The sequence below is a fragment of the Aotus nancymaae genome, unplaced genomic scaffold, assembly GCF_030222135.1.
Source record: "Aotus nancymaae isolate 86718 unplaced genomic scaffold, 86718_ANA_hifiasm-v0.15.2.pri h1tg000030l, whole genome shotgun sequence".
Classification (NCBI taxonomy): Eukaryota; Metazoa; Chordata; class Mammalia; order Primates; family Aotidae; genus Aotus; species Aotus nancymaae.
Genome location: NW_026988443.1, coordinates 12,074,351 through 12,089,282, shown reverse-complemented (window position 1 = coordinate 12,089,282; position 14,932 = coordinate 12,074,351). Strand labels below are relative to the sequence as shown.

The window sequence follows — 14,932 nt, the reverse complement described above, 5'->3', positions numbered from 1 at the left end:
GTGCCTGTAGTCCCAGCTACTCAGGAGGCTGAGGCGCGAGAATCACTTGAACCTGGGAGGCAGAGGTTGCAGTGAGCCAAGATCACACCACTGCACTCCAGGCTGGGTGCAGAGCAAGATTCTGTCTCAAAAAAAATAAAAAAGAAAAGAAAAGGCAGAGGACCAGGGAGGGCCCAGGCCTGGAGACCCCTGAGTCTCCACGTGACCACCTCCATGTCCCCCTCCTCCATGTCCTCCTCACCTTGGACTCCCACTCCATGCCAGCCAGGGAGATGGCCAGCAGCACAGTGACGGAGACCACGCCGATGATGCGGATGTCATTAGTGGGGTCCACGATGGGTGTCCCATACTCCTGGGGAGGGAAAATGGGCCAGGCTGCAAGCCACGCTCTGAACTCCCCATCCCCCAGACTCCGCCCACCTACGAGGCACCTCCTGTGGGGTGCGCTCTGCTAGGACGAAGCTAACTCAAGCACCACCCCTGCCATCGAGTCCCCAAAGCAGCTGCTGCACGAGCCTGGACAATGTGGCCCTAAAGGCAACACACACCCCCAAAGGGGACTTGTGGGAAAGGAATGGTCTCTATTTGATGAGACTGTCACTCTCACCCACAGCGATCAGGCTGTGGTTGCAGCGATCAGGCTGTGGTTGCTGATGGGTGAAGTCAGGCAGGGAGCAGGCGGGCCCAGCCCAGATGGGGTGGAGGAGAGTGCAGTGCGCTGCCGGATCCCTCTACCCAGGGTCCAGCCCCTGGCCTCACCTGAAGCAGGTCCCGCACGGTCTCTGCAAAGCCCACGGTGTGCATGGCCACACCCACGGCATTGGCGAAAGCGAAAATGAGGCCAATGGAGCCCCCGAGCTCTGGGCCCAGACTCCGAGAGATGAGGAAGTAGGTGCCACCTATCAGGGCAGAGTTGGGAAGCATGAAACCAGAGGAGTTGGTTGGCTGGGGTAGACTCGGGAAGGCAGAGACCAGGAGAGAGTAGCCACGGGACCCACGGGGTAGGAGACAGCTGAGGCCATCTCGTGGTGTAGACAGCCTGTCTAGAGCCTTCTCCTGGAACCACAGGAGCGGCTGGGGTGTCCCATTGGGTTGGGGCAGTCTGCAGTCCTGTTCCCAGGATGAGGAGCCCACGAGAGGAGGGCCTTGGTGATAAAGGGGATGGCCCACCTGACTTGACCTTGCCGTTGGTGGAGATGGCCGAGATGGAGAGGCCTGTGATGGAGGTCACCGTGACCGACAACAGGATGATGGTCCAGGTCAGGACTGCGGGGGGCACCCAAAGCTTAGTCAGGGCATTTCCCAGGGGAGGAGCCATTTGCCTACTCATTCACCATGTGACCTAAGTTCACTTCCCTTCTCTGAGCCTCAGTTTTCTCATCTGAAAAATGGGTGTCTATCTACCTCCTGGCATACTCCGAATAGCCAGGGAGCCCTTGAATTAGCATTTATTGGATTGTTAGGTATGGCTACCTTATTTATTTATTTTTTTTTTTGAGACAGAGTTTCGCTCTTGTTACCCAGGCTGGAGTGCAATGGTGCGATCTCAGCTCACCGCAACCTCTGCCTCCTGGGTTCAAGCAATTCTCCTGCCTCAGCCTCCCGAGTAGCTGGGACTACAGGCGTGCACCACCACGCCCAGCTAATTTTTGTATTTTTAGTAGAGACGGGGTTTCACCTTGTTGACCGGGATGGTCTCGATCTCTTGACCTCGTGATCCACCCGCCTCAGCCTCCCAAAGTGCTGGGATTATAGGAGCTACCTTTTTTTTTTATTAAAAAAATAAAGTAGCGGTTCCACCCCATGATCACCTCTGGAAGCCAAATCTGTGCTGTGTTTTTACCTGCATCATATGAATCCCACAACGGCTCTGTGAGGTAGGTTCTGTTATCACCCCCATTTTCCTAATGAGGAATCCAGGGCTCAGAGAGGTTAAGAAACTTGCCCAAAGTCACACAGCAGGGTACAGAGCTAGCATCTGAGCCCTGTTTTGTCCAGAGTGCAGCTTTATTTATTTTTATTTTTATTTTTGAGACGGGAGTCTCTCTGTCACCCAGGCTGGAGTGCAGTGGCATGATCTTGGCTCACTGCAACCTCTGCCTCGTGGGTTCAAGTGATTCTCCTGCCTCAGCCTCCCAAATAGCTGAGATTACATGTCCCTGCCAATTTTTTGTATTTTTAGTAGATACAGGGTTTCACCATCTTGGCCAGGCTGGTCTTGAACTCCTGACCTCATGATCCACTTGCCTTGGACTCCCAAAGAGCTGGGATTATAGGCATGAGCCACTGTGCCTGGCCAGAGTGCAGCTTTCTAACCTGGATGCTTTGGGATAGAAATGGGCTTCGAGAGGTTAAGTGGCTTGCCGAGGGCAAACAGCCCTTATACCTGCTGACACCACGTCCAGCGTGCCTCTGCCATGCCACCTTGACAGCATGCCTCTGTCACTGCAGGGGACCGAGGCTGCACCAGGGAGGAGTAGGCCTGGCCCTTGGTCTGTGCAGCTCAGGTTTAATCCTGCACCCTCAGGGCCTGAGAAGAACAGGGTTCAGGCATGCCCTCCCTCCTCTACCCCAGAGGGGCACTCACCGATGCCTGCCTGGGCCGTAATCCAGGGCAGCCGCAGGTAGAGGATCACACCCCAAATGTTGAGCATGCAACGGATCTGCAAGGAGAGGGGGGTCAGAGGCCACCTGAGTGTACACCCCAAGGCTAAATGCACAGGTGTTTGTCCCTGGCTATGGCAGGGTTTCGAGTACCTAGGCCCTGGGGACACCTGGGTCCCTTCTTCACCCACTTCAATAGGTTCTGAGTCTGGTTCTATGGGGCAGGAGGGTGAGAGGCACCCGGAGACCCACCTGTCCCTCTCACCTACTTTCCTGCCCTCCCGCTGAGGCCTGACACTGGGCTACGAGCACTGTCCCCCATCACTCTATCCATCCCAAGCCCGGGATCTTGTGTCTGCCAGCCCCCACCATGGCCCGAGTGGCCGGCAGTTGACCCAGAGCCTGGCATTTACAGGGAGCTCAGCAAATGCCAGCTGAGCCAGTGCCCTATGTACGAGCAGATATCAGAGCTCAGGTGGCTATGACTTCAGCTTCCAAATTTAAAGCAAAGCCAGAAGCCAAAATGGAGGCTGAAGCTTCCAACTGGGAGGGGCTGGGGTGGTCGATGGCCCCACCAAGTTGCAGGGCCATTCTGAGCTCTGACAACACAGCCCGGGAGAGAGATCCTGGCTCTGAATATGAGCCTCCGGGGATCAGGAGGGGCTCAAGGTTCAGATGGAGGAATGGAGGCACAGCCAGTTGGCAGTTAAGATCAGAACCCCAGCCTCCTGCCTCCCAGAGCAGGGCTAAAGCCTTCGACATCCCACGAGGTCCCCTCTGTAAAGTCCCATAATGTCTCCAAAGCCAAGTGTACTTGATTCTTTACTGTCTGGAGACTTAATACTGCTCCACACTGCAGCAAACCTTTTTCTTCCCTTCATGGAGGGGAAAAACACGTTCACGGATTTGGGTGTTTAGTGCAGCCCCCTGGTGGCTTTTTAGGGAAACACAGTTTCTTCTAATAACTCCCTGGCAGGCATTGATCTATTATCTATTGACTTATTAACTCATCGAATTCACTGTACAGATGGGGAAACTGAAGCCCCGCCAGGGCTTGAGAGTCTGAGCTGAGCCTGGATGGAGCTCTGCCTCCCCTCCCATTTCTGGACATCAAGCACCTACCCACACCCCACTCACCATCACCCCCTTGACCCAGCCGAAGCGCACGGGCTCTTCAGGGCTCTTCTCGCTGCTGGTGCCTGCCTCGTCTTCCACCAGCCCATCAGTCATCTCGTGGCTGGGCCGGCTGTCAAAGGCCAGGGCATGCAGGTGTCTGCCTTCCTGCCGGCAGCCCAGAGACCACGAGTCAGGCAGGTAGCATTGCTAGGGATGGCATCTCTGTATCCAGCTCACCGATCTGCACCACTGCACCCCATACTGGGCACCCCCTGACCCCTCAGCTCACTGGGTGTAGAGCTGCTTGAGGGGCTTTTAAAATGCTCCCCAGGCCAAGCATGGTGGCTCACACCTGTAGTCCCAGCACTTTGGGAGACCAACGTGGGTGGACCGTTTGAGCTCAAGATTTCAAGACCAGACTAGGCAACAAAGTGAAACCCTGTCTCTACTAAGAAATACAAAAATTAGGCTGGGCACATTGGCCCACGCCTATAATCCCAGCACTTTGGGAGGCTGAGGTGGGTGGATCACGAGGTCAAGAGATCGAGACCATCCTGGTCAACATGGTGAAACCCCATCTCTACTAAAAATACAAAAATTAGCTGGGCATGGTGGCGCGTGCCTGTACTCCCAGCTACTCGGGAGGATGAGGCAGGAGAATTGCTTGAACCCAGGAGGCGGAGGTTGCGGTGAGCCGAGATCGCGCCATTGCACTCTAGCCTGGGTAACAAGGGCGAAACTCTGTCTCAAAAAAAAAAGAAATACAAAAATTAGCCAGGCATGGTGGTGTGCACCTGTAGTCCCAGCGACTCGGGAGGCTGACATAGGAGGATCCCCTCTCGAAGCCCGGAGGTGGAGGCTGCAGTGAGCCGGGATGAGATGCCACGGGAGACTGAGAGCCTTGGGTGCTCGTGTTCATAACAGCGCCTCCCCCTGGGAGAGCAGTGGCCTTGGAACTAATTAGGCAGTTACTCAGCTTTATGTTGGGGGACAGGATTATCACCCTGGAGAAGTTAAAGCTTGTCCAAGGCCACACAGTTGGTCCCTGGAGGGCTGGGTCTTGAAACCAGGCTCTACCTCTGCGGCTCCAGGAGGTCTCCTGGTTTGTGCCCCGAGTGACTGATGCCCTCCTCTGGGGCTTTCTTCCTGGCACTTCATCTCAGTATGGAGCAAAGGGCCATGTTTTGGTTTGCTCTAAGGTAGGGAAGAGTCCTGTGAATTTATAGTAAGTCTTAGCCCCAGTATCAAGAACAATTCTGGGCCAGGTGCAGTGGCTCACGTCTGTAATCCCAGCACTTCAGGAGGCCAAGGTGGGCAGATCACTTGAAGTCTGGAGTTCGAGACCAGCCTGGCCTACATGGTGAAACCCTATCTCTACTAAAAATACAAAAAATAGCTAGGTGTGGTGATGTGCGCCTTTAGTCACAGCTACTCAGGAGGCTGAGGCAGGAGAATCACTTGAACCCAGGAGGTGGAGGTTGCAGTGAGCCGAGATCGCACCACTGTACTCCAGCCTGGACAACAGAGCCAGACTCCATCTCAAAAAAATAAAGAAAGAAAGAAAGAACAATTCTGCCCAGTTGTCATATAGGAAAAGTGAGGCCAGGCAGGGGTCATGACAATCCAGCTTTCAGTCCTCCACTCTTCACAGTCCAGCCTCCCAGGCAGCAAACCCGGCTAGCCTACTCTCTGAGGTGGACCTTCCCAGGCCCTTCTTTCCCTGTCTCTTTCAGGGGTGTGCAACCTGCTTGCATGCTTCTACTCACTGGAAGCTCATTACCTCTCTGGGCCTCCCACTCTACCTCTGGGTTGCTAGTGTTCGGCTAATACACATTGCAACACGTGCCCAGAGCGCTGCAGCTCCACTGTTTCACTGGGGCCTCTCCACCCAGGAGGAAGACGCTCCTCCATCCCCACGGTGCAGACAACAGACCGAGGCTCAAAGAGGTTAGATAACTGGGTTGAGATCACACAGCAGGAAAGTGGCTGGTGAGACAGCACTTACCTTGAGGAAGGAGTGCAGGTCAGCCAGCGTGGGCCGGACCTTTCGGGGCTCACCAGGCTGGGTACTGTTGGCATAATGCTCGTACGCGGGCACCACGTCGATGGTGTTGTAGCCAAAGGTGCGCATGCAGAAGGTGCTGCTGTGGGTCAGGTGGCTGGGGTGGCTGCTGTCGTAGGCAGCTGGTGGTGAGGGCTCATCACTGCTCAGCAGCGTGCTGATGGTGAAGCGCCCGCTGCACAGAGTGGGGTCCCCAGGCGTCTCCGTGGCGGGCAGCTCTGCCATTGTGGCCTGGGTGTCCAGGGAGGGGCTAGGGTTGGCAAGGACACACAGGGTGGTTTTATAGGCTGTGTCTGCACTGGGGAGGAGGCGGGGAGGTTGGCCTAAACCGCCCATGGCTGGTGAGCAGGGTCCCCAGACAGGGCCAGAGGCAGAGCACCATTTGATCGCCGAGATAGGAGACCCGCCTTGGATCTGGAGAGGTGGGCTGGGCCCAAAGCCAGCCACGCCCTGAGTCCTGGAGTGGCTCTTCTGAGTCTGGGGGAGGCAGAGATCTCCAGCCAGGACCCAAGAAGAAACAGTTGCCAGAGAGGACCCCGAAGGGTCCTCTAAGGCATCCTAGAGATAGCCTCGTGACCTGAGAACCTACTGTGAGCCCTACTTTGTGAGAGTTCAAAAATCACTCATATTACTATTTGATTTTAAAAATTTTATTTAGTATTGGGAGGCCTAGAAGGGTGGATCACCTGAGGTCAAGAGTTCAAGACCAGGCTGGACAACATGGCGAAACCCTGTCTCTACTAAAAAAACAAAAATTAGCTGGGTATGGTACCGGATGCCTGCAACCCCAGCTACTTTGGAGGCTGAGGCAGGAGAATCACTTGAACCCGGGAGGTGGAGGTTGCAGTGAACCCAGATTGCACCACTACACTCCAGCCTGGGTGATAGAGTGAAACTCTGTCTCAAAAAAAAAATTATTTAGTAGTTTTGAATAAGTGAATTATATAATTTCTTTTTTTGAGACAGGGTCTTGCTCTGTCACCAAGGCTGGAGGGCAGTGGCAAAATCAGAGCTCACTGCAGCCTCAACCATCAGAGCTCAAGGATCCTCCCACCTCAGCCTCCCAAGTAGCTGGGACCACAGGCACACACCATCATGCTTGGCTAATTTGTTTTTACTTTTTGTATAGATGGGGTCTCAAGTCACCCCAGCCACCCGACCCTGGTTACCCAGGCTGGTCTCAAACTCCTGGACTCAAGTGAGTCTCCAACCTTGGACTCCCACCTCCCAAAGTGTTGGGATTGCAGGCGTGAGCCACTGCGCCCGGCTGGTATAACATTTTAAAAGATGTGTGTACACACACACGTTAGTCTCTCTAGCTCCAACCTGTCTTCCAATATCTGTGTGTTCCTCCAGAGACATCTCAGTATATCTACAAGTAACTCCAAACCAGAACTCAGCGGGTCAGTTAGGAAGCCATCCCAGACAAGGCGTCCCAGCTCCACAGGAGCTGCCCCCTCCCAGTGCTGGGCCAGGTCAGACCTGATTTTGCCAGCACTCTGAGGCCACACCTTGAATGCACGGTGGCAGGGGAGAAGCACTCTCGTTACCAGCAGTGCCAAAGCCATTGCAGGGAGGCAGTGGTTGAAATTTGAGCTGTTGGCTGGGCGCGGTGGCTCATGCCTGTAATCCCAGCACTTTGGGAGGCCGAGGCAGGTGGATCACCTGAGGTTGGGAGTTAGAACAGCCTGACCAACATGGAGAAATCCCATGTCTACTAAAAATACAAAATCAGCCGGGCGTGGTGGTGCATGCCTCTAATCTCAGCTACTCAGGAGGCTGAGGCAGGAGAATCGCTTGAACCTGGGAAACAGAGGTTGCCGTGAGCCGAAATCACGCCATTACACTCCAGCCTGGGCAACAAGAGCGAAACTCAGTCTCAAAAAAAAAAAAAAAAAGAGCCGGGCGTGGTGGCTCACGCCTGTAATCCAAGCACTTTGGAGGCCAAGGCGGGCGGATCACCTGAGGTCAGGAGTTCAAAACCAGCCTGACCAACATGGTGAAACCCCGTCTTAAAAAACAAACGAACGAACACACAAACAAACAAACAAAAGAAATTTGAGCTGTCAGGGAATGAAAAAGGTGAGTCAGGGTCTCAAGAGATGAGTGAGTGAGTGCACACTTAATATGTTGCCAGAAATGGAGAAACTGAGGGGGGATTTTCCCAGCTATTGTGAGGGCTCTCGGTGTCAGCCCCTACGATCTGGCCTCACCTATGGTCACCTTTCCTCCGAGAGGCCAGCATTCAGTGACTGACGGATCCGGGTATAAAGACCTGGCACCCTGCCCCAGCTGAGGCTTTGGGTATACACCGAAACTCACTTATCCCTCTGCCCAGCCCTGCCTCCTTCCCTTCTACCCACAAGTACCAACCCCAAGAGGCTCCCTGTTGAATGCCCTGCAGCATTCCTCTATCTTGGAGTCTGCTACTCAGGAGTGGGTGAACTAGTGGCTCACAAGAAAATCACTGATCTCTTTGTCACCTCTGCAGCGTTTTCCGTCTTGCAGCCATTCACCCAGCAAACCTTTACTGACCACCCACCACGCCGTGGGTGGCGATAGAAGCCACGGACACACATGGTGGGCTCTGTGCCTGTGCTCATGATGGGGCTGAGTTCTTTGGGAAATTGATGTGGAAACAGATCAGCCTAGCTGTGTAGTGAGGGTAGCGATGGGAGAGATGTCCCTGGAGGAGGGTTAGGGGAGGGACAGCCAGGGAAGGCTTCCTGGAGGAGGGGATCCCTGACCTGATTCTTAGATAATAAGTTGCTCTTCCTGGAGGCAGGGAATAGAAAGGCCATTGCCAGCTCTGGACATCTGAGCTTGGCTTATGCTCTGGCTTTGGTCATCCTTGGGAGGGACATGGGGGGACATACTTCCTCTCCCTCCCTAGCCCTGCCTCTCAGGCCTGGGCTCACAGAGTTCACACACGTCCCTCAGAGGACTGGCTCCAAGGTACTCAACGTCCTTAGGGCTCCATGACCCCCAATAGCAAGTCAGCACTGGGTGACTGAGAACTCACAGGAAGGCCTGGCCGGTTCACTCCGTCCCCCTTGCTGACCCTCTTACTCCTCGTCCAGAGGTGCTGGGAACAGGTGGTGTAGCCACCCAGCTGTAGGGCTAGGCAGAAGGTGTAGGTGAAATGCTCAGCCTGTGGTAGGGCAGCAAACACTGTTGGGGAGTCTACCTCTAAGATGAGGGTCCAGGAGTCCCACAAAATCATGAATAAGCTTTCATACCTCAGTGCATTTTTCTGGGGAGGAGACAGAAATTTCATTCACCTTGCTAGACCCACAAGGGCAGGGATCTGGCCCTGTTTTGTTCAGTGATATTCCCAAGCAACAAAACAGTACACAGTGGCTCATGACTGTAATCCTAGCACTTTGGGAGGCCGAGGCGGGTGGATCATGCGGTCAGGAGATTGAGACCATCCTGGCTAACACAGTGAAATCCCATCTCTACTAAAAATAAAAAAATAAAAAATAATTAGCCGGGCATGGTGGCAAGTGCCTGTAGTCCCAGCTACTTGGGAGGCTGAGGCAGGAGAAACTCTTGAACCTGGGAGGCGGAGGTTGTGGTGGGCGAAGATCACAACACTATACTCCAGCCTGGGCAACACAGCAAGACTCCGTCTCAAAAAAAAAGAAAGAAAAAATGGGTATTCAACAACTGCTTGTTGAATTACGAAGGAGACGAAGAACCAAAGAGGGCAAAGGGCGGCTCCATGGAAATCCTTGGCTGACAGTGACAGAATGACCCCAAACGGGGCCCATGCAAGTGGCCACTTCCCAGGCTCTCCCAGCTCAGCATGTGGCCTCTAGTCTTGCACCTAGAGGTGAGTTGAGGATAACAGGACCTCAATGACAAACCCCAAAGCTTACGATCACTGTGCACTTTTTTTTTTTTGCAAAGCTTATACATTTACCATATGTGTTAATTTTTAAATCTTCTCAGGGCACCTCTTAATGACCCCCAGGCCTCCCTACCCCCTTCCCGGGGATTCGCAGCCCTTCCTCAGAGCGGCATCTGCCAGTGTGGCTGAAGGCTTGAGGGCCCTACCCTGGCTCTGTTGGGGGAGAGGATTTGTGGAGGAGACCTCTCTCTGTTCATTTCCTCCCATGGGGCCCTCGGGGAAGATCTTATCGCTCCTTTCCCTCTTAAACTGCCGTTTGACTGGCCAAAATCATAGCTGCTCTTTATCTGCTCACATCATTCCTTCACACCCTGTCCCGGGGCAGCTATGGAAAATTCCTGATTAAGATCTCACAGAGGAAGGAGCCTAAAGGGGCCGGGGCTGGTTTCTAACAGCGTTGTGGTCCTGGGCAGAGTGAGGGGCCCTGACTGTGCTTGCCAAGGGTGACCTTGGGCAAGTCACTTGCTCCTCCCTCCAGAAAACCCTGGCCCAGTCAGCTCCAAACTCCCTTTCTGCTCTGGAGGGGGACATTTGCTGCTTCAAGAAACCTTTCCTGCCCCTCTGCCTCTCTATGGGTAAGATAGGGTTTTAGCAGGTCCCATCGAAGTGCTTATCGATAGGACATGCTGACAGACTGTCAGACACCTTGTCCCAAAGCACAGATCCCAGGAAGGGGATGCTTGCATTTGGATGGAATTTAATCAATTTCAGAAGTGTTTACAGAGGCAATCTTTTTGATGATTGGTAGGGACACAGTGCTGGGTCACACATAGTCCCTACCTTTCAGGACTCTGGCTTCCAGGAGAACGCACGGGCCAGGCCCATAGATCTGAGGTTCTATGCCTGGAGCAAAGCCCTTGATTTGGCCATACAGAGTCTCAGTTCTGGCCGTGTCTGTGTGACTTTGAGCAAGAAACCGACCTGGGAGAGCCTCAGCTCTGCAGCAGCAAAATAGAAACGACACCTCTACCAGTGCCAGGCATTCCTCGCCCCTGGCTGAGTGCTGTGGGCCCCTCGGATCTCCTGGCTTTCAGATAGAAGAACAGGAGCAGCAAAGAAACTGAACCTTTCAGCCATCAGGAAACTCCTGAGAAGTGAAAACCCCAGATGCAGGGCCTGAAATGTGAGGACAGGAGGCCCTGATGCAACCTCGGAATCTCGGGGCCTCCTGTTTTGTGGCTACAGAGGCACAGCATTTACTGTGCTCCTCCTGTGTACCAAGCACTGGACCTCAACAGCCTAGCCTGGCAGACAGACCAGCAAGGAGATCATGCAGCTGGCCAGCAGAGGAGGAAGGCTGTCCAGAGATAAGGGAGAGGGGAGGGCAGGTGTGTGGGTGAGGATGCAGGGGAGCTAAGGAAGGGGAGAGGAGGGAAAGGAGCTCAGGAGGAGTGTGGTCAGTGCAGGGGGAGAGGCAGTGGAACTGGGGCCCACGTAATGCTGTGGGGTGGGGAAAAAAGGGAAGAAATGGTGGGAGATGAGGCTAAAAGGGGTCCAATTGTTTCTTCATTCCACTGCATTTATTGAGTGCCTACTGCATACCACGCCCTGTGCTAGGCAAGAGAGGCACCATGAGGAACAAGACATAGACCCTGCCCTCCCAGAGCTCACATTCTAATGGGAGAGACAATCGATAAACAAGCAATTGTTAGAATACATTTAGTGATCAATGCTGTTAAGAAAACAAACTTTTTTCTTAGGAAGGGTACATTAGGCCTCTTTGAGAATTCCAGCCAAGCTCCAACCATGAGAAGGAGCCACCGGCACATGAGCAGGTACGAGCACAGGGGTTCCAGACAGAGCGCAAAGCATGTGCAAAGGCCCTGCGGCACGATGGTGACGAGGGCTTCCAGACTAGCAAGGAGGCCTGTGTGGCTGGAGCAGAGGGACCAAGGAGATGGCATTCGAGACCTGTGAAAGGGAACATCCAGTGTTACAGGCCAGGGCTAGAGGTGTCCTAATATATTCTACGATGGTCAGGTTTATTTTTCCGAGTTCATTTTGGCTGTTGTCGAGAGAATGGTGTGAGGGAGAAAGGCTAGGTGAGACTAGTCAAGGGCCGGGCGCTGTGGCTCACCCCTGTAATCCCAGCACTTTGGGAGGCTGAGGCAGGTGGATCACCTGAGATCAGGAGTTCAAGACCAGCCTGACCAACATAGTGAAATCCTGTCTCTATAAAAAGACAAAAATTAGCTGGGCATGATGTTGGGTGCCTGTAGTCCCAGATACTTGGGAGGCTGAGGTGGGAGAATCGCTTGAACCCAGGAGGCAGAGGTTGCAGTGAGCCGAGATCTCACCATTGCAATTTAGCCTGGGTGACAGAGTAAGACTCCGTCTCAAAAAACGAAAAACTAGTCAGGGGCCACCACAGGTACACGACAGTGGTGTCATAGCCAGGCTGGGGGAGTAGCTGTGGGATGGCAGGATGGTGGGAAGGGTTGGGAGCTGAGATAGATTCTGAAGGCAGAGCCAACAGAACCAGCATGTGGATTTGTGTGGGGCAGGGTTCAAAGGAAGGAGGGACCTGGGAGCTCCATGGGGGAAATGATTGTATTGTTTCCAAGTAGAGAACCCTGATGGGAAGGCCGTGAAGGCTAGGGTAAGAAGCCTGGCTTTTGTCCTGGGGTCTCAGGCCCCCATCTGTTTCTGAAAAGCTGGCCCAGGGCAGCAGTTGTGTTAAAAGAAATGGGGCCAGGGAGGGCCAGTGAAGGCTCTGGCAACTGTCAGGCTGGAACAGGCAATGACCCTGGCTGTGAGTTCCAGGGCCCTCCGTTGACTACTCACAGCTTCGGCATCACACTGGAACCTCTAACAAATGCTGATTCCAGGGCCCCACCCTGGAGATTCTATGGACCTGTGAGAGAGCAGGTGAGGGGCAGGTATCAGTGTTTGTTGAAAGCTGCCAGGTGATTCTGAGGAGCATTCTGGGCTGAGATCCTGCAGGCTACAGAGGACAAGCTTTCACACACACACTCCCACCCCCACCCCATCCCCAGGTCCTCGCGTCCAGCCCGGTCCCACGAGGCTCGCCTGGAGAGGATGGGTATGATGCAACCCTGGTGTCGTGAAATAGCCGGGTAAGAGGATGCGCTGCTCGTCGGCCTGATTCACAACACCAGCTGCAGCAACGATACCAGAACTCCGCCGGCTTCCTCCTCTGGGGTGTGGCTCCTCCGGTTTTGAGACAGTGATGAACCCATACAACATCTTCCCCAACCAATGGCTGCCCCAGACCACTACAGCACCAGGACCAGGGGTACAAATGGAGGAATCTGGGTCCCTGCCCACAAGGGGCTCACAGACTTGATATTCATGGGGAAGAGGGGAATAGACATAAAAACCTGTACAGTGCAGGGGGTGCAGAGCAACAGTGGCGGTACTGGGCACTGAGAAGGCCTGGGAAGCCAGAGGCTGGACTGCAAGCTCTCCAGCAACCAGTACCAAGAAATTGAGCCTTGAGGCCAGGCACAGTGCCTCACACCTATAATCCCAGCACTTTGGGAGGCTGAAGTGGGTGGATCACGAGGTCAGGAGTTCAAGACCAGCCTGGCCAAGATGGTGAAACCCCGTCCCTACCAAAAATACAAAAATTAGCTAGGCGTGGTGGTAGGCTCCTGTAATCCCAGCTGCTTGGGAGGCTGAGGCAGGAGAATCACTTGAACCCGGGGAGCGGAGGTTGCATTGAGCCACGATTGTGCCATTCCACTCCAGCTTGGGCAACAGAGTGAGACTTCATCTCAAAAAAATAAAATAAAATAGAAACTGAGCCTTGAGGAACACACAGGTATGTGTATTGCAGTCCTGGCCCTCTACCTGATCAGTTTACAGCAGTTGAACATTAAAGTACTGAAGCTATCGACAGCTAAGGCAAAAAAGGAAACATGCATGATGAGTTAAGACGTTTTCATTGTTAAAGGAAGGACTCCCAGCCAGGTGAGGTGGCTCCTGCCTGTAATCCCAGCACTTTTGGAGGCTGAGGCAGGAGGACTGCTTGAGCCCAGGAGCTCAAGACCCACCTGGGCAACATAGAGAGATCCTGTCTCTACAAAAAAGTTTAAAAATTAGCCAGGCATGGTGGTGCACGCTCATGGTTCCAGCTAGTCAGGAGGCTGAAGTGGGAAGATCACTTGAGCCCAGGAGGTTGAGGCTGCAGTGAACCATGTTTACCTGGCTCCAGCCTGGATAATAGAGTGAGATCCTGTCTCAAAAAAAGAAAGGAAAGACTCCTGGTTCCTTTTTCTTCATGGACTTAAAAACAAAAACAAACAAACAAAAAAACCTGGCTGGGCGTGGTGGCTCACACCTGTAATCCCAGCACTTTGGGAGGCCGTGGTGGGAGGATCACAAGGTCAGGAGTTCAAGACCAGCCTGGCCAACATGGCGAAACCCTGTCTCTACTAAAAATATAAAAATTAGCCAGGCGTGGTGGCAGGCACCTGTAAGCCCAGCTACTGGGGAGACTGGGGTGGGAGAATCGCTTGAACCTGGGAGGCGGAGGATGCAGTGAGCCCAGATTGTGCCATTGCACTCTACCCTGGGCAACAAGAGCAAGACTCTGTCTCAAAAAAAAAAAAAAAAAAAAAAAAAAAAAAAAAAATCCTTATTTATTTAACCAACATTCATTCCACACTTGTAGATATTAATAATGCATTAAACACAATCTGGCTATGTTGAAGGACACACAGAAGGATAATGGATGGTTATCGTCCTCAGGAACATACAGTTCATCACAGGAGGTAAGGCCAACAAATAGCCACAAGCTAAGGCACGAAGACATAAATCCCTGGATAAAATGTTACACGGGTTGAGAGAGAGGATGATTTTTCTCTGGCTTGCACCAGGGTAGAGTGAAGTAGATGACACAGAAAGCAGAAAGATCAGCAATTATTTAAGAAGGAAAAAGTCCAGTTTTAGCTTGGAGCTTCTTGGCAACCAAGGCAGAAAAAGCAACCATGATCAGTAGTCACTATCTGATAAAAGAGTGAGATTTAATTTCTTACCCTCTTCCTCTTCTCATTAAAAAAAAAATCCCCTTCAACCCTTTATGTGTCCAGCAGGTTTAGCTGGAGCTCAGCCCTGCTGCATCAACACGAACTGGAGCAGTAATTCTAATAAAAATTCAGCCCTGTAATAACAGACACAAGATGTGTTCCTTCACCCTAATGTCTCTGCCAATGTGCTCTCCCAAGAAACCAAGGACTCAAACCCACTGTCTTCACTATGCTTGGCCTGCCTTT

General features: G+C 53.1%; 1 protein-coding gene across 2 annotated transcripts in view; it reads right to left on the bottom strand.

Moving 5' to 3' along the window:
• SLC12A3 (solute carrier family 12 member 3) overlaps positions 1 to 6,036 on the bottom strand; it is a 47,462-nt gene extending 41,426 nt beyond the window's left edge. For both annotated transcript variants that reach the window (XM_012447907.3, XM_012447908.3), the window contains exons 1-6: positions 5,726 to 6,036; positions 3,742 to 3,885; positions 2,588 to 2,663; positions 1,171 to 1,266; positions 760 to 899; positions 242 to 352 (exon numbers count right to left, since the gene is read on the bottom strand). In XM_012447907.3, coding sequence (XP_012303330.1) covers positions 242 to 352; positions 760 to 899; positions 1,171 to 1,266; positions 2,588 to 2,663; positions 3,742 to 3,885; positions 5,726 to 6,007 — 849 coding nt within the window. In that variant the 5' untranslated portion in view covers positions 6,008 to 6,036. The remainder of the gene's footprint in view (positions 1 to 241; positions 353 to 759; positions 900 to 1,170; positions 1,267 to 2,587; positions 2,664 to 3,741; positions 3,886 to 5,725) is intronic.
• Between the last annotated feature and the right edge of the window lie 8,896 nt (positions 6,037 to 14,932).